The sequence below is a fragment of the Chanos chanos genome, chromosome 5, assembly GCF_902362185.1.
Source record: "Chanos chanos chromosome 5, fChaCha1.1, whole genome shotgun sequence".
Taxonomy (NCBI): Eukaryota; Metazoa; Chordata; class Actinopteri; order Gonorynchiformes; family Chanidae; genus Chanos; species Chanos chanos.
This window is the reverse complement of record NC_044499.1, coordinates 37,493,126-37,520,767: the sequence shown is the minus strand read 5'-3', so window position 1 is coordinate 37,520,767 and position 27,642 is coordinate 37,493,126. Positions and strand designations below refer to the sequence as shown.

The following is a 27,642-nucleotide window of genomic DNA, read 5'->3' as shown; positions in this document are numbered from 1 at the left end:
CCATGAAAATGTATTGTTCCACACGGACGGTTTTATTTGAAGCACAAAATTACAAACCTTGAACTTTTGAGGTGAACTTTGACAATTTCGTTTTATGGGGCAGTTAGAAATCAGACTGCAGAATGTCAGCTTTTGTACAATTAACTAGAAACATATATACCAGCAACATGAGACAGTGGACGAGACCAGGAACTTGCTTATTTAGTTTTTATCGGCGTAGCTCTCTTGATGCATTTGACAACAATCAACAATTTCACCCTCAAACCATCAGGCTTTACTCATCGTCAATTAAGAAAAGTATTCGGATAGGATGCGCTTCGGGTTTCTGGGGGGATACAGCTACCTCAGGTAGAACTTAAAAAAATAATTTGTTAAACTGTATCTTACTAACGCCGATTAGTAGCCGGCTGATCTGAAAAAGTCATTCTCTTGGCTACCTTTGGATATCCCAAGAGTAGTATTATTAACAAAGGCAAGCAAGTAGCCTCTCATGCGCCAGGAATTACGACGTTATTTGGTGTAAAGTAACAAATGCTAATCGCACAAACAGGCTAAATAACTTTAGGAATCTCCGCTGGCGTCATATTGATTCTCTCTGTGTGTATATGTCCCTTTTTAGTACCTCAGCTTATATATGGAGGAAAGCTGGATTTCCTTGTGTTTGATTATCTGTCAGAAATCACGATGTCACTTCTTACAGCGGCCAAATCCAAGATGCCTGTAAGTGGTGCCTCTAAAACTTTCTGAGGCGGTGTTTTAAACACACACACACACACACACACACACACACACACACACACAAACATATGTATATGTGTGGCTGTATAACATAAACTCGTAAGTGATGACATAAGAAAGCGTCGAAACTGAAATAACTTGAAGCACACATTAAAAGATTCTCCCTTGTATTACTGCCATATTAAAGTTACGCTGTTTAAGACTATGGCTTAGACATACTGAACAGCTCTAAACATTGTCACAGTTTCACAGTTGTCATTGTCTTTTCTGCTTCCCTTCAGAATATGGGATATGCTCCTGATTTTGTGCTTAGCATTTCTCCTTTTATCAAAGACATTCATAAAAGAGGTAAGACTAAACATACAGTCCACACCTTTTAGGATCAATAAGATGAAACACCAACAAACTGTTGTGACATGTGATCCACAATGTAGCCAAATGATTGGTGTAAAATAGTATTCCTCATGGTGAAATATGTACTCATAGAGTTATTTAAACAAGCTGTAGAAATCCCTGCAAAGTAAGAGAATTCGCCACAAACCAATTGTCTTGTACGGTTAAAAACAAAGGCTGTATCGGTATAGTGGTCTGAGTAAATCTAATGACAAATGCAATGTGCGATGTGCCTGGCTGAAGTCACCCTAGGGTCACCATAGAGCATTGGGTCATGAGGTTCTGTGAGGTTTGTAACTAGTCATCTGGCGCCCTCTGCAGGTATTCGAGTAGTGAGTAATGCAGGTGGCGTGAACCCTTTAGCATGTGGCGCTGCCATTCAGGACGCAGTGCAGAAGGCAGGTTTGGACCTGAAGGTGGCTGTGGTAACTGGTGATGACCTTATGCCACAGGTGGGAACACGTTTTTTTCACAGTGTGTGGTTTTGCCTAAGAAAACCGAGAATCCAGTACATCAGGACATAAGGAAGTATCACAGACTGACAGCAGATGTCTAACTTTTCTAGAGAGAAATGTTGACTGAGCTCAGAGAAGCTGATGGGCAAAGCAGAAAAACACTTCCAAAAACTGTGAACAGTATGAATGCATATCTGGGGTAAGATATAGGTTTATAATATAGCAACAGAATGATTCATGCTTAAGGCCAAACATATCATTTTCAGATCTCAGTCAAAACTGCAAGATAAGAACATCCTAAAAGTATGTCAGACTGATTACATGACCTGTGTTCTTCAACCTTAAGATGTTATGATTGCCTTATGTTTCTCTGGCTTTTTCAGTGCTGGACCTATAAAGCGTTGCCTTGATCTTGGAGCTGATATTGTGGTGACTGGACGCTGCGTTGACAGTGCAGTTGTGCTTGGCCCCCTAATGCACTCAGTATGTTTTGTCACCCTTTCTAAAGAACTCATAGACATCTGACACGTTTGGTAAAATTTACACATTTGTCTGAATTTCAGACTAAATGCATTTCAAGTCTAGGTGTCAGATAAACTCAGTGTCAGATATGTTTTAGTGTGTTCTGGGTGATCAGTCCTGTCCTAGTTCTCCTAAATGACCTTTATTGACTAGATTGGCTCAACTTGTGTACCACATCGGTGATATCATTTTAATGAAGACTTAACACAGGAGTGGGGTCAGCCTAAACTGTTATTGTTTTTCGGTATTGTCATTTCTGATCTGTAGTTGCCAAAAAGAGGGTGCATAAATGGTTGGGACAGGAAAAGCATATCATTTCATTGTAGTACAAATGGGGCAGACGTTGACAAAATGAGGATTTACAGTTGTTGTGCAATCACTATATTGTTTTATAAAAATCTTCATTTTATGAAAGCTATTCTCCAAACACTAGTACTAAATAAGTTAACACTGGATCTTTCTTCATGGTACATTGGCACAATAATATGCCCTTGCTATTTGGAATATATTATGTTTTCAATAATCACCTTATGTCTCAAAATTTCTAAGAGGATAATAATTTTAAATATATACATCTCAATTTGTGAGACTGATAATGACTTGGCAAGGTGTGTATTGTGTGTCAAGGTGTCTGTTTTTTATGTGGTTTATTGATTTTTTGACAGTTTGGCTGGGAGCGGAACAGTTATGACCTGTTGGCAGGTGGAAGGTATTATGAACACTGAACTATATGTTCTTATAAGTTTCCCACATATGCTAACAGAACAGTGAATGAATGTTTGTGGGGAAATAGACTAGCATGAAGATGAATAATAATTTTAGGTTAGTGGAAGGATAAGTTTACCAGCATACAAATATGTCAATATATATAATTTAGAAATGTGCTTAGGTTGTTTAATTTCTTATTGTTTGGTTGCATGCATTTATTGCAAAATGTAGTGGAAACAATTCAGTGTTGTGCTTACTCTACTTCTCAGGTTTACGTCATTTCACCTGACCATGAGCGTTTTTTTCTATGAGAGTAAAGTCTCTCATTTTCTTTCTCTCTCTCTCTCTCTCTCCTTCTGTGTCACCTTCTGTCCCCTCCCCTCATTCACCCTCATCCCCTCAGTCTTGCAGGTCACCTGATCGAGTGTGGTGCCCAGGCTACTGGAGGCATTTTCACTGACTGGCACAAAGTCCCAGACTGGTGAGAGAATAAACAACGGAGCCGTTGTCTGTTTGTTAGCGTATCTCACTGTATCAAAATCCCTGTAACTCAGTATCCAGTCAGCATGAGCCTTCATTCTGTTATTAATCTCTGAGGTATTCTTCACGCTCCTCTCCAAATGGTATCTGCAGCATGGTTACACCAAAACTGACTAACCACATCTCCTGGGATTATGTTGTAACTATTGCATTTAATTACTGATATGAAATCTTACTGACCAACGGCACTGTTCCCCCATATATTTTTCTTTTTTCATATTGTTGTCAGGGATAATATGGGCTTCCCAGTGGTCGAATGCTGTGCTGATGGCTCCTTTGTATTGTCGAAACCGCCCAAAACTGGAGGCCTGGTCTCTTTTGGCACAGTTGCAGAACAGTTGGTGTATGAGATCGGAGATCCTCAGCGATACCTTCTGCCTGATGTCATCTGTGACTTCTCCAGAGTCACTATCACTGAGATACCAGGTAAACAGTTAGGCATGTTATTGCAATAAAATATACACATGTATGAATACATCTCCTCTGTTGTGTTTGTTATTCGTTTTCGGTTGTCATTGGTTTACTACATTATGTTTCTACTTTGAGTCCGTTGCTAGGGAGAGCATTACATAGGGTGGTTCGTTGGAAAATTTGAGGCCTGGCGGTAAAATTCTGCTAAAGTTGGCTGGTCAGATCCAACACTTTTTTTTTTTTTAAACTTAAATGCAACCTCTTGACTGCAAATGTTCAAAACGGCTATTTAAAATCCTACATTAAAGACAGAAATATATCCACTGGTTTTCATGACTGAGTTACAGCAGAACAATACTTAAGGTCATGGGGCGGCAGTTTGAATGTGTAAACAGATTTATTTGAACAGATTTTGTAGCTTTGATGTGTGGCAACTGTGTTGGGTACATAAAGCATGAAAATGTATTTTTTTTAGTTGTGCAGACATCTGAGGGAGCAGAAAGGCTTAAGCAGAGCAGGGATAGATCTCCTGACCTCAAACGCCTCAAACTGCATGAGTGGCAGTCTCTTAGACACAGTTCTGGACAACTGCTCTGCTATGCTCTGCTATTGGCTGAAGAGAGGTTCACATCTGTTGCTGTTGCTGTTGATTTAGGGTGGAGAGATTAGAAGTAACCCCGGTGTGGAAGAATGCAACATGGCATGAGAGGGTTTGCAGTCTGTGGCTTAATTTGAGTTGGATTCCCTGTGCCAGACTTGGATAATCACTACGTTGTATTACTATGGGTAATTCTATCGGGCTGTTAAAGAATCATACAAATATTAATCCAGTATTATGACTGTTCAACAGTTTTGAGGGTTTGTTTGTCTAGACAAATGTCCAGTTTGACCCCTTATTTCAGCCCTTATTTGCTCCTGTCCTTCTAAACGAGTCTCAGATCTCCTCTTTGTTTTTAATCTGAAGATGTGGAAGGCGGAGCCGTCAGAGTGGAGGGAGCAAAGGGATCGGCCCCATCAGCCGACTATAAGGTAATGTGTGTTTGCTTGTATGTACCCATTAACACAGAAGAGACTGCATTTGAAGTGCCTTGGAAATACTTATAGGTGGTACTTACATGTCCTTTTAATTTTATGCACAATCCAATGCAAGTTCTGAATCCTTTGTTTAATATTTTGTCAGATTTGCATTGCTCAGTGTTTCTCTCTCAGGTATGTGCTACATATATGGATGGCTTCAGGGCCACTGCAGTGTGTCCTGTAGGAGGCCCCAGGGCTGTAGAGAAGGCCAGAAGGACAGCAGAAAGCATTATTAAAAGGTTGACTCATTTACCTCCCATTGATTTTGAAACCAACCTATTTATGTTTCCTGTCAGTCATCACAGTCCCATTAAATTGATTAATCAGGGCCCAGAATAAGAAAAGAATGAGTAATGTCATTTCATAGAAAAGTCAGAGTACAACGGCGAATGATTCGTCATGGCGTTATATCTGTTTTATTTGTCAACTTGTCAGGACACGGCGCATTTTTAAACAGCTGGGACTGGAGGATTACAGCTCGGTGAACATTCAGGTTTTAGGTGCTGAGGACACATATGGACCACACGCAGTCAACAGTGTATGTTTTTTGTTTTTGTTTTTGTTTTTAATGACAGTGCTTTGTTTTAGGTTATTGTTGTGCCTTAGGTCACACTGTTGTGCCTTTGTTCATTTGTAAGCCTGGTTATCCTCTCTGCAGTGGTACTATGTCAGCAGTGTCAGTTTTCAACATGCTCATGCAGGAGGTCTTGGGGAGGGGGGGGGGGGGGGGGCAAGATTAGACACTTAAAACCCTGGAAACCCAGATTCCATTAAGGTTGAACATTATACTTCGAATAACAGTTGTAGACAATACTTTGTTGGTACATGTAATACTTTAAATAAATCTGTTTTGTTTTTTTGAGAACAACTGCCTCAGACTAAAAGTGCACTGTTTATCGGTATGTTTCCTTACCGTTTACTTTAAGGTAACCTCTTGAGTACATCTGAAAAGTAGCATTTTAACGCTCAAGAACAATTATGACTACATATTATTAATATCATTCCAATGCAATATTAAATTGAGTTTAAAATAATCACCACTTAAAAAAATAAATGAGTTTACATTTAGTTTCTGAAGTGTGGCCAGCAGACAGGCTTTTTTTTATGTGTTGGTGGTTGACTTGCTTGTTTTCTCACAGAGCCCTAGAGAAGCAGTGATTTGGATGGCTGTCCATCACAAACAGAAGAAAGCGCTCGAGTTTTTCTCTAGAGAAATTGCGCCTGCTGGAACAGGCATGGGTATGTATGTAGTCATTCTGTAGGAAAGTGGAGTTAACTTCACCTAACGTTGTCAGTAGCATTGGTCATTCATTATGTAAGGTTATGCTATGCACTGTTTTAAGTTTGTAGTACTGTAATAATTAGAGAATGTAGCAGAACAGAACAAAAACAGAACACATAAAGTGTACGTAAAACATAAAGTGGATATTCATGTAACACTGTTATCTTAGCGTGTTAAGAATTTGCCTTTAATTCACATCATTTATTAGGGGATTTTTATCTACTGAGATTTCTGAAAATCTTAAATTGTTTTGAACAACTGTCACTAAATTTGATATCTGTCACAGATATCTGTAATAGAACCCAGGTGGTCACATTTTAGAGGGGGTTAACAGTGTTTCCAGCCCTCTGCATGATGCTTGGCTGACATTTTTTTTGTTTGGACAATCTGCTCAAGTTTTTTGAGGGAAAACCTTTCCATTTGTTTGTATTTTCTGTGTTTGTATTTGTACTTTGACTTTATTTGATTGATTTTATGTTTTGAGGTTGCTGATAGTCTTTTTTATCACATTTCCACTAAAATATGGTTATGACCTCTCACCTAGTAATTACAGATTTATTTCCTGATGGAAGCTGTGCACATGATCCATCTGTTTTAGATACATTTATGATAAACTAAGCCATACATATTCATCTACCTTTTTCTCCTTTGTTGGTGTGTGTGTTTGTGTGTATGAGAGAGAGAAAGAAAAATGTGTGCGTGGCAGTTTTTATGTTTGTACGTTTGCAGTTGGCATATGCTGCATGAATATGTTAATGCGTGTGGATGTATGTGTCTGTTTGTCTGTCTGGGTCTATGCCTGTGTGTTTGTATGAGGTTGAGTTCACAAACAGGTCACAGTTGCAGACAGAACTTTTCTTGTTGAACTCAGTCTGTCTGAACTCCTGTTTGTTCACTCTCTCCTCAGGAGATTTACTGTTTGCAATAAGAGCATTACACCAGTAACACTCCTGCTCAAAGCCTAGACAAACATGGCCTCTTTTTCTGTTTAGTCACAGTTATTTGCAGAAATTTCTAAGACGTGAAGTTATTTATGTTTATTAATCTGCCTTGTTATTAGCACTGTGGCTAGGTCAGCTTGGTTACTTAATATGATATGGTTGGCAAGTGAATGACCTCCTTTTGGGGAATGAGAGCAGTCTATGTGTTATTACAGCTATATTTTTCTCATAAGTGACATCACTTATGAGAAAAATATAGCTGTAATAATGGAAATCATTTTTCATTCACAGGCTATGTGAGTAGGTCTGGTCATAAATTATTTGCTGAATGCTGATGCTTTATAGGAAAACAGAAATAGCACAGCCATGGCAAACCACATGTTCACTGAGACCAGATGACTTTTGGTTTTAGGTCAGGTCATTGAAGAATGTAGATCGCAGCCAGCATTACTGTGAATTAGAAACTGTGGCATAATGATGAATGTCAAACACATGTATATGACAAGTAAATCTCTCTCTCTCTCTCTCTCTCTCTCTCTCTCTCTCTCTCTCTCTCTGTCCCACCCAAAAGCCCCAGGACTCACAGGGATTGCAGGTGGCAGACCCAGAGTGTGGGTGTTTTTATTCTACATTATTTAGATGCTAGGAAAATGTTATGAATAACATATACTATATATGTATACTTTTATATGAATTTGTTGTGATGCGTATTAAAGTGACGTGTGATTTCTTCTCTCTCAGCTCTCCAGTGCTAAAGCCTTTCTTCTTTCTGCACCCAAAAGCAGGATTTAAGGTACACATACTCTCACGCACACTTGCTGGCGCACTCTCACGCATATCCTCACTCGTACTTTCATGCACACTCTCACGCATACTTTCACGCATTCTCTCTTGCATCTGGTACTTTCACGCATTATCCACTGTTTCAGATACACAAGTGGATGAATGAACAAATGTTGACCAATAAGTTGGGGAATATATTTATTAAGCATTTTTGGTGATAGAGGTTCTCATGGGTTTAAAGTTTATCTGTGCAATGGATGGTGACAGTGTTATTTATTTCAGTGTTTATTTGACAGTGTTATTTATTTCATAGAAAGACAGATAAGCTGAATAGATTGGATTGATCAGCTGAGTGCCTAGTGTGTTGGTTGACTGTGACTGGACATGGTGTATTTCAGGTGAACGTCTACGTGAATGGGGATCTTGCTGAGACGTACTGTGAGACACACCACCCTTTGTCTGAGGGCCAAGCCTCTGGCCACCAGTCTGAAAAAACCATCACAGAGATGCCTGCAGGTAGCATGACCTTTAACCTTTGTCGAGCTGTTTCATCCGTCTCAGATCTTGGTTTTATTCATGCTCCACTGTGGCTTATGTAGAAATGTTCTTTAAAAAAAATTCTACCATGACTCAAGACAAAATCTGCACTGAAAATAAAGCATACTCATAAACATGAATATTAAAAATGTAACCGATACAGGTTTTGAATCATACTTCATAGTATTCAAGGCAGTTCACCATTACCGGCAATCAGTCTCAGTATGTGACTAGTAACTACTTCATAGCTGTGTTTGCTTCTCTTTTGTGGCTGCCAGCTGCTCTGGAGTGTCCCAGCATGTTCACTGGTAAATAGTCTGCTCTGTTCTGAGAAAATAAACACCACAAACTATTGTCTTTGACAACAATATATAAAATGAACATTTTGACAAAACCAACACAAAAAAGCTGAATACCAGAGAGCAGATAAAACATCCACAGCTGAAATACAAAATAGACTGCAGATCACAACAGTAAATCACAAGATATAAAATACGGGATGACATTCCCATAATCCAGAATAAATCATTAAGGGAGACGTAGAGATGTATGTTTTGGATTTACAGACTACCAGCTACTGAATACACATGGAATTGTGGATTTTTGTCCTTTTCTGTCAATTATACTTTGTCAGATTTGTAAAATTTAAGTTTACAATTTAAACAAGTTTTGTGGTGTAATATCACTCCCCACCAGTTAATTGTTTTGAGCAGCTTGTGGAACACATATAACTGCTACAAGGTAAATGAGCCAAACAGGTTTAATTTTATTATTTCAGTAATTCTGTCAAGTTAGTTCAGTGGTTCAGCAGTCTATGCATTCATAGACATGTGCAGTAGACAAGGCTGAAGAGGCATGTCATGAATTGGAAACACTAACCATTGTTAAAACCAGTTACACTGCACCACAAGAGATGTATACTGATAACACAGGCCTGCTCACCTTTCATTACTGGAGGGGAGAGGAAATGTAGACTGTAAAGAGTCCAACTTAAGCAAGAGTAAGACCATATTTTTGGCACAGCACTTGTGATGAACAAGTATGCTCATGACCAACTGAGTCCAAATAATTCCGCGTGATGGCCTGTGTAGCTGCTATTATAGAATGTAACTGTGACCGCAGTATTTAAAATAACTCTTATTGGTCTTTTATGCTGTACCAAACAGAAATGATGTACAGCCAGCACATAAAAAAACCTGTTTGTCACCCTGTCTAATGTGTCAGCTATGAATTGCCTTCAAGAGACAGTTGCGGTGGAATTTAGCCATGGCAAAAAAAAAAGAAAGGAAAGAAAACGTATGTTACCCCCTATACGTCATTTTGTAGTGAAAACATGATAACCCAGCGCAGTGACACACCTTGTTGCGCGTTTGACTGTCTTTCTTTTGTTTCGTTCTCTTACTGGCCTTTTATAATATTACATGAAGCTGTCAGTACAAAGTCTAGACTAGACTGAGCAGTTTTGAAGAAAAGGGCAACCATCTCTGGAACCAAAATTCAAATGATTTGGTAAATAAGAGGCAAATTAGTGAAATGCTTCCACACTTAAACTTGCTCAGTAAAGGGCAGGCTCAGGTTTCTTAGGAACTTGACCCAACTTATCAGTAAGGAGGGTAAGTTTCTTGGAAAGAGGAATGTTGGACTATATTGTTTATGCTCTGAGAAGGCATTGTATGTGGTTCCTTGAAAAGCACAGGGGGTGTGGCTTGCTTTGACCTCTTTTTTTTCTTTTCTTTTTTTTTAAACAACCCTGTGGCTAAACTTAACAAGCAGTAAGACGCCCCAAACAATCCAAACCGGTCTTTAATTAGGGGTTTTCAACACATGCATATGATCTCACATAAGCACATTGTTACATTCCCTTTTTATTCACTCCCAAATGCAGACACGCTCACGCGCATTCAACCTCAGTCTCCTGTGCCGTCTACAGTGCACGCATCATTTAATGACTCAGACAGAAAAGAAAATCATACAATACCATGTAACGGGAATGAAGCAGAAAGAATATACCTTTCAAATAAAAATGAAAAATGCCACAAGATTTTTCAGATAGACCACATTTTTTAATTATTTAATTTATTCATTCCTAATCATTTCAACAGGTGTTGGCTGCATCTCTGTAGCATTTGCATCTGCTGGCTGCATCGTATTTATCGCTTAGATGGACATTCACACAAATGACCTTCTACTCCTGTTTGTCTCAGATTTACCAGCTGGTCCCCATAGTTATAGGCTGGAGGACTTGGCTTACACACGCAGTGGAGACAAAGGAGACTCAGCTAATATTGGTGAGTGCTTCAGGTCGATCGCACCCTTATATTGGATATATTCACTTTTTGTAGATTGTGGAACATCTCTCTGGTCAGAAATATTGTCCTCTTAATCAGCAGAGTAATTGTTAAACGACACATGTTTCATAACACTTCTCTCTCACCTCTCATTAAATCAGCCATTATCTCCCTCGGACTGTTGTTTCAGGAGTCATTGCCAGACATCCACTTTACTACCCTTATCTGAAGAAGTTTTTGACAGCTGGGGTAGTGGAGGAGTATTTCAAGCATCTTATAAAGAAGGATGAAACAGACCTACCTTCAGTAATGCGGTAAGACATTCTGTAAAAAGTTTCACACATACCTTACACTAACTCAACTAAGAAACAGCATGCAAGCTTCTGTACTGGTAACGGCAATAGCCTATTAGGGGAACAGAGTTGAGCAGTTAACATGAAGTCAAATAAAGAGGCAGTGTGCGTGTGTGTAGATGCTGTGAGCTGAGCACAGATGTGCGAGAAATAATGAACGGTACATGGTTTTACTGGATGACCGAGGTGCCAGTGGGGCTTTGATTTAATGTTAATGAGTGGTTCAGCATGTTAGCCACTCACAGAAGTTCTCGTTATAAAGTCGGGATGTGTGCATGTTTATGTGTGTCGGGTCTGGCCCCGCGTGCTGTGAGCTAATACCCATGTGTGCTAAACAGTGTGTGGTTTTCATTCATTTCTAAATGACCTTGGTTATTCTGGATTTAGCGGCTTTAGTGTTACTGCAGTAATTAAAGTAGGGCTGGTTCAGTTGATTGTTTCATCGTTTGTTCTCTTTTTTACATTTGTGATGCATGAAAGCAATAGTGGATTTCTCACTTATAAGAGTGTCAAACAGTCATATGCATATATGATATAGTCTGTCAGGAACCATTGCAGTTCTATTTCACCACCCTCTTGCATACTCAAGATGCACTGTGTGGTTTCAAGCTCTTAACATTTTGCAGGCAGTGCAGCTGGACGGGTGTGTTTTTGATTATGCAACTAGCTCAGTAGAAGCTTAAAGAGAATGTATGTTAAGTGATTTTTTATTCAACTCAATGAGTTTTGTACTGTCACACTGTTGCTTATGGATTTTCCGTAATCTCAACTTTCTGTTCACTAATAGAAGTCTCTTCAGCTTTTCATCTATATTGATAGTTGGTTCAACTGAGAGAGCATGCTAAAAATGTCCCCAGGCATCGGTGGCGGCGGCTACCCACTGCTCATAGTGTGTGTGTGCTCACTGGTGCAGGGTTGGTACGGTCATGAAAAATCTGGAAAAGTCATGGAGTTTGAAAATAGCAATTTCCAGGCCTGGAAAAGTTTTGGAAAAATAAATAAACCCAGACAGTTTTGGAAAAGTCATGGAAATTTGCTTCACAGATACCTGTTTTATAGAGTATACGTGGTTCAGTAGGGCTGTGTCGAATGCCACTTTTTGCCAGTCGAATTTTGGCCAACCCTGTTGGGGCGAAGCTTCGAATGTCTGTGACATGACGGCCTGTTGTATCGGAATACTCTACTTTCTACTCAATAATATTAGTAAAGAGATAATGAATATGAGAAACTGCAAGTCACACTTTTTTTTAAGTTTGACACTCTTTAATAGACATTATTTACATCATTTGATCCAGTTCACTGTCTTTGCGGTGTCGACAGTCGGTAAGCTTAGAATGCTTCCAAACCAGGGCTTTTTGGACTTTTTCTTTTTTGGTCCAGGCCGGAAAATCACAAACGAACGTTATTCGTAGTTTATGCGCGAATTTATGACGCCTTGATGGAGAGCAACATGAGGCTTCCGTTGCTGAGATTCAAAAAGTGTAAATGTGTTTACTGGCAAAATTGTTTATTTTAAATAGATAATAAAAGCAGGCCACCCTGTAATGTTAAAGCAGGCCACTTTGACATCTAAGTTTTTTGTATTACAGTAGCAATAACCTTAAAACTGCAACCGAGCACGCATCCTAATCATAGAATATGGTACAGTTAACATCGACAGAGAAAAGTCTATATTGGTTAAACAATACTTCAATATTCGGACAGATCAGTGATGGTGATTTAATCATGTCTGGCTTCAAACCACGTAACTTGTTGTTTAATTTTAGTTAAAATATGCTGTGGTAAATTTTTACTTCAGTTTGCAAGGGTGGGGACAGGTGAGGCAGGGAGAAAGTGTGTGAGACTGATTTGGATTTTTATCCTTATTTTTCATGTATACATAGACGTTTCAGAGAATGTATGGTCATGAAATTTTGCCTCAAAGGCATGGAAAAGTCATGGAAAGTTCTTGTATGAACCCTGCTTGTGTCAGGTTTGGTTAAATACAGAGGGTCCATTTCGCTGCTCACTGCTCAGAGTGTGTGTGTGACAAAGTACTTCACTTCAAATTAAGTCCATTACTATCTTGTGATGAATTTATAGTGTGTGTGTGTTTGTGTGCATGTGTTTGCAAGCAAACGTCCCTTTTCACCTGCAAATGTGTGTTGAATGTCACTCATTGCCTCCGGTTCTCCTTCTCTTGTAGATATGAATTGCCTGGTATTCACGGCCTAAACTTCGTTCTTCGTAACTCTTTAGGAGGGGGTGGCGTGGCATCACTGCGGAGTGACCCTCAGGTAACTTTTTCCGTAACAGAAGAACAGAAGAGGGGTGCTGATGTGTTTTGGAATTTCTTTAATTTCTGTCTTTTATATTAGCTGTGTTTTCTTGCATTTCTGATCCACTTCCCTTATCTCTCTCTTCATTCTCATCCCTCAATCCCTTCTGTGTCTAGGGTAAAGCCTATGGGCAGATGTTGCTGGACTACAGACTACGTGGCTTACCTGACCTCAAGTCCTTGGTGGATTAAGAAATAGAGAGAGGGAGCAAAAGAGAGAGACGCCTAGACAGAGAGGAGAGTTTGACAGAGAGGTGTGTAATCTAACAAACTATCTAGATAAGCCAGTTAGACAATTCACAGGACAGTATAGAAAATAGTGTTGTATAAACACAGGGTATAAATGATGTCTGAATGGACATCTACGACGTGCTAAATATGTGTGGGAGGTTAACTTGATACACAGAGATTTTACTCTCTGCTGTCAGTTTTTCACAAATGTATAGAAAATATTTGTACCATATCTAACAGCCATTGGGTAATAAGCAATTTTCATGAAAATGCATTAAATAGTCCAATTATATCTGCTTTTTCAAGTGGCCGGAGTAATTTTTAAAGTATGAATGAATTGTCCTATATTTCTCCAACACTCTATGAAAGAAAACAAAATTCATCAGTTCTTCAAAAGTATGAACATGAGCATCTGTTTTGCTCACAGGGCCCCTGTTTTGATAAAATCCATCAAATATCAGACACTTTTCATTATGCTAAGACTTTTGACTTTTTTTTTTCAGAAAGAGCTATAAGAGTCTGTAAATTTCATTTCACTTTAATCTCTGTGTCAAAGATCATCAGTCATAACCCATAAAAGTATTTTTTCTTCCACATATAAAGTTCTGCTAATAACTTTACGTACCCTAGCAGAATTTGTAAGATGTGTACCATTCTTTAAAAAAAACAAGAGTGATCAAGCAAAACACATTTCTTTTATTTTTAATGGGATTCAAATTAAGCTATAAGGCATCACAGAATAGCACGATCATTAAACAAAACAGCAATAAAGAAAATAATGAGATGGTCCCCATTCAGAAGTTTGCATACCCTTAGTTCTTAATACTGTGTATTACCTCCTTTAACGTCAATGATGGCTTGCAGTCTTTTGTGATAGTTGTGGATGAGGTTCTTTATTTTCTCTGGTGGTAAAGCTGCCCATTCTTCTTGGCAAAAAGCCTCCAGGTGCTGTAAATTCTTGGGTTGTCTTGCATGAGCTGCGCGTTTGAGATCTCCCCAAAGTGGCTCAATGATACTGAAGTCAGGAGACTGTGATGGCCACTCCAGAACCTTCACTGTTCTCTGCTGTAACCACTGAAGGGTTGATTCGGCCGTGTGTTTTGTATCACCGTCATGTTGGAAAGTCCAAGTGCGTCCTATGCGCAGCTGCCAGGCTGATGAATGCAAAGTGTCCTCCAGTATTTTCTGATAATATGCTGCATTCATCTTGCCATCAATTCTGACTAAATATCCTGTGCCCCTGTAGCTCTCACCCCCCCCCCCCCCAAAACATCAGAGATCTACCTCCATATTTCACAGTAGGGATTGTGTACTTTTCATCATGCCTTGTTGACTCCTTTCCAAACATAGCATTTATGGTTGTGCCCATAAATTTCAATTTTGGTCTCATCACTCTGTAAGATTATAGTGACATCTGAACCGACGTGGTTCAGGATAAGAGAACTGTTTAACCTGATGGTCATATTACCATAGATACAAAGAAAGCTTCACACCTTTGGCGCCATGTTACAGTTGGAGCCAAGAGCAATTGATTAAGGCAAAATACAACCGGTAATGGGCAATGGCAGCCATCACAGACAAAAGGGGACTTTAGCATTAACACCTTGATTCTGATTTGCATCAAGCAACGTTGTACACCTATTCTCTGTTTGCTTCATGATATTAAACGCCGATCACAGTAACAGTTCTCTGAGTTAAGCTTCAGCGCAGGCAGATACGCTGCCGGTTTCCACCACCACCAAATAAAGCTTTTCTCCAAGCGTGCTTTTGGTCCGGTTCGTTTACTTGTAAAATCACAAGAAAATCCAACAACTCCAAATGACTTTGATTCCAGAAGTTTTGAGGCTTGTATAGGTGCTGCTTGGCATATTGTAAGCAGGCTGTGGCATTGGCACAGTAACGGCTTTTTTTCTGGCAACTTGACCGTGCAGCCCATTTTTGCTCAAGTACCTCCTTATTTTAAATCTTAAAGCAGGGGTTGACTATTTATACACAGACACTAATTACAATCAAAGAAGTGACAGGTTTGGAAATGTGCCCTTAAAAGCCATTTAAACCTTTGTGTGTCAACTTGTGTTGATATTATCAGGCCAAACATTCAAAGGTATGAAAACTTTTCAGGGCCATTTGGGTGATTTCAGTTATCGTTATGATTTAAAAAGGGCACACACAATTATGTGATAATAAATAGCTTCACCTGCCCACTATCCCTAAGATCAGTCATATTTACCAAAAAATGGCCAATATTTCACAAATTCTGCCAGACACAAGTCTGTCATGATGATTACCAAACAGACATTGAAATGAGAGGTAATAGAGCTGCTGAATTTTTATGCACTTAAATTAACAGAGTTGTGCCCAGGCATAGTCTGCTTTATTTTAAATGGGAACTTGAAGGAAAAAAAAGTCCAAATCATTCAGTGACAATTTTTATCGATGGATTTCTCCCAGCATGCAAATTACATCCACATACCATATAACCCACTCCTCTGTCACAATCTATTTATACTGGATGAGATACATCCTCTTATACATTACTATATTATTGTGCCCAAGAGGATGGCAATGTATGAATGAATAGCAAACCCAGCAAAAGAGATACAGTATAATGAAAAGAATAAACTTCATCACCTTGATTATCTGATTGAGAAAAATGAGTCATCATGTTACAAAGGATAGTGCTCTGCAAGTCTCTTAAACCTCCTTCAGAATGTTAATAAAACCTTGAGTAAGATAGACATTTAAAGAGAAATGTCTCAATCCTCATCTGCTCCTTAGATCTACTCCTTAATAAAGTAAGTGCATTTGCATAACATTTTTATGAAAAAAAAGTTATGCACTCAAACCCAAGATAAACTCTAGGCACCCAAGATAATTAAACCCAAGTAACTTTTTCGTTCTTTGAATATTAAATGAGCCTGCGGGAACATAATTGTGCTGATATTTGTACAAGCTAAAGAACTGTCACAGCATACTGAAGGTGAGTTTCCACCTATAACTATATATATATATATATATATATATATATATATATATATGTGTGTGTGTGTGTGTGTGTATATATATATATATATGTGTGTGTGTGTATATATATATATGTGTGTGTGTGTGTGTGTGTGTGTATATATTTATATGTGTGTGTGTGTGTGTGTGTGTGTGTGTATATATATATATGTGTGTGTGTGTGTGTGTGTGTGTGTGTATGTATATGTATCTCACACGTTCTCTTCATCTCTCAGGGGTTAACCTTACGAGTGTGCTTCACAGTCAGAGTGAAGTTACTTGGAAGCCCCAATTCCATAAATTCCCTTTTGAGCTACAAAAAATATACAGAAGTGGGTTTTAATATTGTCACATTCTTATTTTAAATATTAATAAAATATTAAACCTTCACATCATAAGAAAAGTGAGATTGTGGCACATTATTTCCTCATAGTCCCTGCTAGATTATGTAATCTCTTAAATCGAACACTTTTACTGACACCAGTATGCTAACTTCTACAACAGTGTGTTGTTGAAAAAGAATTCTCACACACTTTTCCCCTGCCTCCCCTGTCCCCACCCTTGCAAACTGAAGTAAACTTTTTGTTTTGCGAAATGGCCGCTCATAGCTGTATAGGGTGAATTCTGATTAACTTTAGATAAAATGTATGTTAATAGTAAATTTGTTTGATATCATAGCTGAAAATGACTGCTCACCTGCACTGACACCAGTTCTTCAATATCAGACTGGGATAGATTTTCCAGCGTGGTGATTTTCGCTCTTAGTCCCATCACATGATCTGTGAAGATCCAGTCATGTGAATTTTAGCTGTGATTGACCAAATAGAGGTATTCCTACATGCTCATTTTTATGGATATGGTTTAGTTTTTGCTTGATATAATTCTGTTTCACAATGCATGTATAGCTTTCGGAAGGGCCAACGGAAGTGAATAATATTTTTTTTTGTTATCAGGAGACCAGTACCCAGATGAACTAATTTCAGTTGAAAACAGCCTTATTATTAAGACAAAGACACATTTAGACAGTCTTAAGATAAACCTATGCAAAATTCTGGACCTGTCTCTAAAGTTTTAGTATTTGTAAACTGGGTTCAATGAATTTTAGATTGAGATGGTTCTGGAAAATTCATTTCGTCATCAGGCTACCTGAACACTTCGAATTACGCAGATTACTGTTTCTTAACAATTTCATTTATTTGCTAACCCTATCTAGAAAGACAGAGACACATTTCCATTAGAGCTGTTGCATTTTCAAAAGGACACTGAAAACTTTATGTTGGTTATTGTCAACAAACAATAGAGTGTGTTAATTGTCTGGTCTCTGTGATTTAATGAGTGCTTACTACTCATTGTTAATCCCAATACTAATTGTCTCTTCCATGAAGTCACTTATCTGTTAATACCAGCTTTACTCTGCTAACTGCCCCAATATTAATCAGTTACCTTATCATGTAACGTTGGCCAGAGATGACATGATGTGAGAACAGTGCCTTTCACCCTCATCTACCTGCAGCTTGATCAACTTGATCAACAGTGTGTCACTTTTTGATGAGAAGAGGGACTATACTGACTATACTATTTGGAAGTGCTTGTGAAATTGACAGTATTTTGTCTGTTCTGCTGTCTTTTCAGGTTGTAGTTTTTGCGGTTGTGATCATTTTGTTTTATCCACAGTGAACTGGCAGACAGGCTTCCTGCATCAGTGTTCAGTCATATGAATGAAGGCTAAAGAAGAACATGTACAGTGGTGCATATGGGAATGCTTTATCTGTCACCTCAGTTTGGCCTGCTCTAGATCAACAAAATGATTTAAATCCTGAAAAAAGACATACCTGTTTCGGAAGGTTCCTGGTCTGATGTCCATGCCATTGTCAATGGTCGTTTGTTCGAAGAGAAAAAAGAAGAAAAAAAAAACATGTTAGAGATTGGTATGTTTTCATAAACATTTTTAGAGCTCCTTTGGTATAAATGATTCTCAGTGGAATAAGAGTGAAAGAAATAATCAACTCACCACTATAACACAAGAAGGGGAACCTGTCAAGACAGTATTCTTCTGTCCACTTGCCTGAGTCCCCATAAAACACAGCTGCACAATGCTCTGTTCCAACCACACCTGGAAGAGATCCACCATTGTCTGGCTGTTCATGGGCGCGTGACCTCCAGTTTGTGAAAGAGAAATTACTGTTGTCTGCCCACATACTGGTTCTAAACAGGCCAATCCACACAGTATTTCCCCATGCTGCATTATGGATCAGTTGTTGTTCAGTTTCATTCCTCACACTGGCCAGGTCTGTGTAATGGTCTCTGCAGTAGCTCTGAGCTTCTGTCCAGTTCTTAGACACAGTAAATAGGACATAACTCTTCATAGCATTTTCTCTACCTGGAGAACGTGAAGAGTGCTGCAGTTTAAATTCCCATTCAGTATTTTTCCCTTTGAAATTAGTCAAATACATGCAACATGTTTTCTTACTTTATACCTCTATAAGTGTGACTGCCTTTAAACTCTAAAGTTTAGAGAGTTAATAGTTTGGTCACCTTTAGATCCACTGTATGATCACAAGAATAAACTCCATCTTGCAGTACCTTACCACACCCAGGAAATCCATCCATAAACTGTTCTGTGTATTCTCTAATCTTTAGTGTAGGGATGTAGGCTACCCGAATCTGAATACATTATTCAGGAAAGCAGAAATAATGCAATGGAAACAGATATTTCTGCTACACGAAGTTGCTCGTTATTATTCGGGGAAAAAAACATGATTGATATTTCTGTGCGTCAGCCGTTATGCTTCTTCAAATTTATTCATATCATTGTGGATGGCCACAAGATAAAAACACCAGTTCTGTTTGCAACATAGGGGTTTGAATTCACTAACCAATCGTTTACTACACATTATCGAAAAGTGATACCTATATTCTGTAGTTGCCCTCACCGAGTCAGGTGCAGGGGCTAGCGAGACAAAAGCCTTACGTGGCAGCTGGTTTTTAGCTGTATGTGTTAATTTCCTCCATTAAAAAAAAAAAGAAAAAGGGAAATGGGAGAAAGTCATTGCATTTGCTACACATTATTGACAAGTAATCGATAGGCTATTCTGTAGTCGCCAGCACCGAGTCAGCTCAAATTACAGTTGTAAAATAGTAATTCACGGTTGCCAACTGCAGCAACATTGGCACATCAAGAATCGCAAATGCAGCATCAAGATCGGTTCAGCTGAAGGATATTTTCTATACATGTTTACTGTAAACAGTTTCTGTTTCCAATGCAAGACAGAATATTTCCACTTATGAAACATTTTTTACATTTTCTGATCGATCAGTGTCCCCCAGTTACGGGGTATTTATTTAAAAATAAAAAAGGGAGACAGAGGTGAAAAGTACAGTATGAGGATGTGGAAATATATTTCATAATTAACTGTATGCCAATATTAAATCAATTTGATGCATTGAAAGCACAAAATTGGATTGCCAATGAATATTAGGTTGGAAAATGCAACAGTTTTAAACATTGAAAGACTTGTAATGATAAGTCCTTACCATCGAAACAAACAAAGGAGGAATGTCGATCACATCTTCTGTCAAACCAGTCTCCACTACTGCCCATCACAACGCAAAACTCTACCTTGTAAGTCATCGGGTTCTCTGTTCCAAGCACGAAAATCTCTCTCTCCTTCCCTGTAGAATTCATCGTCTTCCAGTGACCATTTCCAGCTGTTCAGATCATCATACAGTCCAATCCAGGCAGAACCATTATAACTGCCATTTACAGCGTCAATCAGCCTGTTCATTTCCTCCAGGTTATCAATAGTGGCCAGGTCAGTGTAATTGTCTCTGCAGTATTTCTGTGCTTCAGCCCAGGTCTTATACTCATTCACAAAGTGGTACTGACGAGAAGGCATGCTTTCCATGACTGTAGAATAAGAAATACGTTATGATGTAGATGGTTTTGTCAGTTTTCTATATTAAATGAAAAAAAAAGACTCACCACTGTAGCAGAAGAAAGGAAAATTGTTCAGACACTTTTCATCTGTCCATTTGCCTGAGTCACTAAAAGACACAGCTGTGCAGTTCTGATTCCCTCCAGCATTGTCAGGCTGTCCAGGACTCCAGTTTCTGAAAGTGGAGTTGCTCTCATCTGACCACAGTCGGGTTCTGTAAAGGCCAATCCACACTGTGCTAGTCCCTCTGATACTTAAGATTTGTTGTAGCTCATTGTCATTTCTCACACTGACAAGATCAGTGTAATGTTGTCTGCAGTAGCTCTGAGCTTCTGTCCAGCTCATGGACTGATCAACCAGAACATAATGATTACTGACATTCCGTCCTTGAAGAAAGGTATTAAATGTTTGAATCAGAGTAATGTTTATAATTCCTCCAACTGTTACAAAGAAATATCCTCATTTATTATGTTCCGTAATATGTTTTAGTTGAAATTGTTTCTTACCATCATAGCAAACAAACCAAAATGACGATGAACATCTACTCTCATACCATATCCCATAATCTGACATATATGCACATAGCATCATTCCACCAGTATTCCTGGGCTCTTCAAAATACCAGTTCCTAAAATCTCTCTCTCCCTCCTTGTAGAAATCACTGTCTTCCAGGGACCATCTCCAGCTGTTCACATCATCATACAGTCCAATCCAGGCTAAGCCATTATAACTGCAATTTACAGCATCAATCAACCTGTTCATTTCCTCCATGTCATTAACAGTGGCCAGGTCAGTGTAATTGTCTCTGCAGTATTTCTGTGCTTCAGTCCAGGTCTTTGGTTCATTCACAAAGTAATACTGACGAGGAGAGCATGATGAAAGGTTGCAGATTTCTGTTTGAGACATAAGTTAAAAAGCATTTATAGCATGTTTGGTAAGGTGTGTGGGAATAATATGGGATGTACAAATGATATATTTGAAATTGCAATGCAACTACAAAGTTGCATGCAACTACAAATTATAGATTTGTTAGCAAAGTATAGCAATATGAAACAGTTGGTTAAATGCAACAATTATGCCTTCTGGCAGGGTCCTTTAAAGAACAATCATGGCTAGTTGGCAAATGAATCTCTTAAAAGTTTGTATAGTAAAATATTAGGTGAAATAGTGTATCATTAATGGGAGTGATGTGGAATCAGTGGAATATAGAGACAATGGTCTCATTACTTTTCTAACTGCCTGTGTTAATCCCAAAATAAATCTCTGAGTACTTATTCATCAGTTTCCAATTTGATTTGGTGATAGTCTCCACATTTTTTAAGTAACTGCATGATTTGCTGTAATTAATCATGATCAATGGTCGTCATTATTTGGACAAATTTAGACCCAATTAAAGATTTAACTAACTATGTAGTAGGATGCAGACATCATGTACTGTAATTATTGTAATACTGACGTGGTAATACCAAAATAAATCTCTGAGTAGCCTCTGAGTCTCAGTTGATGGTGCTTGTTTTTAAAATTGATCGCTGTCATTAATATATATATAAAAAAAAAAAATAATCTCACCAAACGGATGTTATTTTTGATGTATTTGCTGTGCAACCATTCAACAATACATTACGGATCAAGTGGTTTTACCAATTTTAACCCAATAAACATCATGGCCAAAAATGGCCAACAGTGACTCTTCATTTGATCAGTCAAGAAAACGGTGAAGATGGAGTCAATGCATTCCCTTGTAGTTAGCATTTGTACACTTTGGTTGGTATTGTCTGACAGCTGAATTAATTTGGAAATAATAATAAAAAGCTAGTTAATTTCTTTAGTCACATTGCTGAAGCTATGATCACATATCAGTCTCAGTTTTTCCTTGGTATATCAAAATATCACAGGTGCACACAAAGCTGAAACTTTTTAAATTCTCGTTCACCTCTCGTCCTGTTTTGTAATGTGCCATAATGGCATTTTCAGCCAGGGTCTAATCTAGTCTTATTAATTTAAAAATATCATGAAACTTGCCCTCATTAGATTCATCATTGCTCTCCTTATGTCCATGCTCTTTCTGCAGCTGATCTAAGGTTGGATTTAGAGACTTTGTCACAAAGATATGTACAAATTTTACATCATATTTATTTTTGCATATTTTAAACCATCTGTGTGTGCAAGGACACTTGAACTGGGATGGAGATTCACTTTTCAGCATAACATGACAGCATCCAGACCAAACTGCACCAAGAGTGAACAATTGATAACAGGTTCAGTGTGCTTCAGTGACACAATTACAGCCATGTCTGTTTTCCAGTTTAAAGGTTGTGACTGAACATATGGATGTTATTAATTGATAGTCCACTAATACATATTATAGAGCTTGAGGTTTCATATAGAAGAATGGTAACATTGACAACCCAAGACAAATTGTAATTAGTTGATGGAGATCTACTCCAATAGACTTGCAAATGTTACTGCTGACAGAAGTGCTACCAACAAGTTTAACTCAAGTACTAAAGAGTGCTTTTCCAACTTATTACTTTCACAATGTTTGTCTTGTTTTTACACAACGAGGGAATGCTCAGAGAATTGCATTACACTCTGACACACTGACTATACAAATTATAAACAGGTTGTAAAACAGTTACTTTAGTTTTTTTTTCTAGTTTTTTTCTCTGTGATTTGCTGTAATTAATCGTAATAAATGGCAACTATAGTTTGGACAAATTTAAACCTGTTGAAAGATTTGATAAACTATGAATTAGGTTTTAGGCATCGTGTATTGTAACTAAATAGAAAAGTGTGTGTTTTTCAGTTATCTAGGAACACACCAGAGACCCTCTTTTGACCATGCTTCGACTGGCTTGTCGCTCTCCAGCAGGACTCTCACTACCATCATCAACTGAGTATTTAGTTTGAAAATGGAACTTTAAATGTGATATACAGCAGTGAGAACAAAATTTGGTCCAGTGGCAGGAAAAAATAATCTTGGTTTTATCCAAAGAATCAGCTGTGTTGTTTGTTTGTTTGTTAAACCGGCTTGGGCTGTTGTTTGAACTAATGAGTGCTCTTTGAGAAACCACAGGTATGAGAAACTGCAATTTTAGAGGAATTACAATGCAGCTAGAGGAGCAGGTAGTGATTGCACAGCATGCTATAACGCTGGTCCAGCATTTCCATTGCTGCGATACTTGTTAAAAGAATCCAATTTTTCAAGAGTTAAAAAAATGAAGGGCATTATACATTTTTATGTCAGTCATGGAAGTTTGCAGATTATCCCATAGAATATATATTTGTACATTTGGCAGGTATTGTGCAGACCGACATGCATATGAAAATAATAAAACTGCTTGTGATGTCATCAGAAGAGAGATCTACTCACCACTGTAGCAGACAAAAGGAAAATTTAAAAAACAGTATTCATCTGTCCATTTGCCTGAGTCACTTAATGACACAGCTGTACAGTGCCGATGTCTTCCACTTGGTTCTTCGACAACAGCTCCTCTCCAGTTGCTGAAAGAAGACTGGCTATTGTCTGACCACAGTTTAGTTCTGAACAAACCAATCCACACAGCATCACCGTTTGTGATATTAAGGATCTGTTGATGCTCACTCTCATTTCTCACACTGGCCAGATCTGTGTAATGCTCTCTGCAGAAAGTCTGTGCTGTAGTCCAGCTCGTATAGAAATTAACCAGGACATAACTCTCTGTAGCATTCTCCTTGCCTGGAAAACATTGTTAGTGTTACAAATTATTTGGAGATTTTTTTTACCTATTAAAAAATGGATGTCTACCTAATGTTTAAATTTTCTTACCATTGTAACAGACAAAGCGATGGCTATTGGCACATCTTGTATTATGCCATCCAGAAATACTTGTATATACACATAGGTCAAACTCATTAAGGTTATAGGGTGCATGATACCAGTTTCGAAACTCTCTCTCTCCCTCCCTATAGAAATCACTGTCTTCCAGGGACCATCTCCAGCTGTTCACATCATCATACAGTCCAATCCAGGCTAAGCCATTATAACTGCCATTTACAGCATCAATCAGCCTGTTCATTTCCTCCATGTTATCAACGGTGGCCAGGTCAGTGTAATTGTCTCTGCAGTATTTCTGTGCCCACGTCTTTGATTCATTCACAAAGTGATACTGGCGAGAAGACATGATTTCTGTTGTAGAAAATATGATGACACTTCATGAATCACAAACCTCAAAAAACAGTAAGAACACAATCTTGAAATAGACATTTAAGTTTTAATAAAGCCTCTTTTGTTTTTTTTTGGCTGGTCGAAACATTTCTTTGTTGTTGTTACTGTATTGCTTAGTTATCATATTTAAAGTCTACTTCATTATGCGGTTCCTCAGAATGCTGCAGAAAGTTCCACTGAATTGAATGGGCCGTTTCAACTTTCAGAGGTCCAATATATAAGGGATAGTGTAGCCATCGGCTTTGCTGAATACTCGATTCTGATTGTTCAGTTGCAGCATTCTACGGTCTGTTATTTCTGAATAGCAGACCATTGCTATGAACAACAGACCGTTGCTGTGGACACTAACGGATTATTTTTTTCTCTAGGGGAAGCAGTTATATCACTTTTAAATCAATAACACCGTTTTTGAATCAGTATTTTGTGTCGAATTATTGATTTCTTTATTAAGTAGCCGTGTAACAAGCGGGATCATGTACAATGAGCCGGTCATTATTGTGAAATAGGCCTAAACCCTTTCTGACCGGCAGACTATATTATGCCTTACATTGACGTGCAGTCCATAATTAAATCGTTAAACTAGCTGGTATCTAACTGTAAGCAAAGCTCAACCCAAAGATAAATTGTCTGCTATGTGTCTAAGTGTCACCAACAAAATATTCACTCACTTCTGTAGCAAAGAAAAGGGTGTGTGTCAGTACAGGCTTCATCTGTCCATTGGCCTAAGTAATAGTAATCAAATAATACGGTGGTGCATTGCTGACCAGCATCTGGCTGTTCTGGTTCTCTCCAGTATCTGAAAGAGGAATTGCTCTGATCTGACCAAGTTCTGGTTCTGTACAGACCAATCCAGTAAGAGAAAAAGCCGTAATGTGCAGAGAGACGTTGTATTATGTAGTTTTCTGTCAAATTCCTTATGCTGGCCAGGTCTGTGTGATGCTCTCTGCAGTACTTCTGTGCTTCAGTCCAGGTTTTTGACTCAGCAATGACAATATAACTCTCACTAACATTCGGTGTTCCTGTTGCAGAACATACATGTTAAGTTTTTCATCACTAAGAATTAAAATTCTTAGATTTCTTGTTTAATGACTTTTACTTTGTGGCATAAGCACTCACCATCATAGCAGATGAAGGGTAACATAGCTGAACACATACTCTCAAACCAGTCCCCATAACTTGTCATGTGCACACAAAGACTCCTTCCGCCAGGATTATTTGGTTGTGTAGTGTACCATCTCCTAAACTCTCTCTCTCCTTCCTTGTAGAAATCACTGTCTTCCAGGGACCATCTCCAGCTGTTCAGATCATCATACAGTCCAATCCAGGCTAAGCCATGATAACTACAATTTACAGCATCTATCACCCTGTTCATATCTTCCCTGTTATCAATAGTGGCCAGGTCAGTGTATTTCTCTCTGCAGTACCTCTGTGCTTCAGTCCAGGTTGCTAACTCATTCACAAAGTGGTATTGATGGGGGAGGCAAAATGAGAGTATGCAGATTCCTGAATAAGACACATTTTTAAAGAGAAATGGAGTAAATGATGAACCTCAGACGAGGAAAACAGAAATGACAGATGTGAAAAGGATGTGGGGGAAAAAATACATGGCTTGTGATTATTGTCACAAAGTGATGTCTCAGAAACTCGTATGAATTGAGTAGCCATGAATCTTTTCTGTGGCTTCCCTCTTCTCAGTACAAATAAACATTATAAAGGAGTTTGGATATGGTCAATATATTCTGTCATTCATTTTATGATGCTTTAATTGTGTTACCTTGCACATCCGCACACCTTGCAAAAACCCATGGACATGTCAAGTAAAGATGTTATTTCAACAGCATTTATTACTGTGATCTTTCTATTTTTACCTGGAATCATCATAATTCATAAGGGATATACATGCAACAACAATAATTTAGCAAATGACTGCATGAGACACATATGTGCATTGGCACACAAGTGTTGAGACATCTGGATTCAGCCAAAAGTTTGAAAATTTTGACTGAATCCATATCATTTTTCTTTTCCTTGTGCCATCTGCTCTGAAGGTTGTATTTCTACATAATTAAATGATGTGGAATGTGTGGAATGTAGGCCTACTGACCGGAGATCAGCAACAGGAGGAACATCGTTGAAGACCAGTCTAGGGAGGGAAAGTTAAAATGAATATTATCTCTCACAATCACAGTCTCACACAGCTGCTCTCATTCTCACACTCCAACTAAGGTGTTCTTTTAAGTCAAAGTATTTTACTTGTTATAGGGAAGCTCTTCAAAACCAGCGTATCCGGTTCTAGCCTGATATACTAAATAAGTGCCTGCTTATGTCCTTTCCACTGTATGTTTGTATATTTTTTACAGTTCAATTCTTTTGCCGTCGGTCTGCTATAGGCTTGCCTTCAGACAACCCAGCTACATTAAGCTACCTAGCTTGACAGTTCCGTCATCAAACAGCATAGGGATGAGTTTGTAGACTTTGAAAGTTTGGGACATCTCATTTAAGGATGATGATATGATGATGATGAAATTCACATGTATGTATGCATGTAAGCAGTCATTCATTCATTGGTCTTTTGGATGATTCGGCACAGACCAGGAATCTTACATCAATGATTCCACTTGTGACACAGCAATTTCAAATCTATAATTTCCAACATATTCATGCCACATACTGACGTGTGCCAAAAACAACCATGTGGGTCGGAGGTCATAACTCGCTGCCACTGTTGCATGCTTCAATCAGTACGGAAAATACCAAGGTGCTTTAAAAATAAATAAATAATGGAGGAAATGAAAAACTGCGTGGAGACATGGTTGGAAAGTTGCAGGCAGCAACATATAGCTACTGGGAGCATGGACGATATGCATAATAGGCCTTACAGTTCTTAAGTTAATTGCATAAATGTAAGTTTCCTCCCTTAG

General features: G+C 38.4%; 1 protein-coding gene and 1 pseudogene across 2 annotated transcripts; one reads left to right on the top strand and one right to left on the bottom strand.

Moving 5' to 3' along the window:
* The first annotated feature begins 113 nt into the window (after window positions 1-113).
* LOC115813345 (uncharacterized) lies at window positions 114-21,188 on the top strand. Of its 2 annotated transcripts, XR_004025291.1 has the most exons (21): window positions 114-348; window positions 620-720; window positions 1,020-1,086; window positions 1,453-1,583; window positions 1,697-1,785; window positions 1,970-2,069; window positions 2,774-2,817; window positions 3,220-3,297; window positions 3,586-3,782; window positions 4,732-4,796; window positions 4,977-5,083; window positions 5,280-5,382; window positions 5,984-6,083; window positions 7,639-7,678; window positions 7,809-7,860; window positions 8,249-8,366; window positions 10,592-10,675; window positions 10,866-10,989; window positions 13,214-13,304; window positions 13,463-13,599; window positions 21,170-21,188. XR_004025291.1 is itself a non-coding variant. In XM_030775987.1 (20 exons), exons 1-20 carry the CDS (start codon window positions 123-125, stop codon window positions 13,535-13,537), a joined length of 1,992 nt encoding a protein of 663 aa, XP_030631847.1. In that variant the 5' UTR covers window positions 114-122; the 3' UTR covers window positions 13,538-13,884. The 2 variants fall into 2 exon arrangements, 1 of the variants encoding a protein (XP_030631847.1); XM_030775987.1 differs by lacking the exon at window positions 21,170-21,188 and having other exon boundaries at window positions 13,463-13,884.
* LOC115812498 (macrophage mannose receptor 1-like) lies at window positions 16,812-26,850 on the bottom strand (annotated as a pseudogene).
* Between the last annotated feature and the right edge of the window lie 792 nt (window positions 26,851-27,642).

Coding starts and splice junctions, on each gene's coding strand:
- LOC115813345 (XM_030775987.1), top strand. CDS start 123: ATGTCAGCTTTTGTACAATTAACTAGAAACATATATACCAGCAACATG. Junction 2,818..3,219: donor GACCTGTTGGCAGGTGGAAG/GTATTATGAACA, acceptor TCATCCCCTCAG/TCTTGCAGGTCACCTGATCG. Junction 7,861..8,248: donor ACCCAAAAGCAGGATTTAAG/GTACACATACTC, acceptor GGTGTATTTCAG/GTGAACGTCTACGTGAATGG.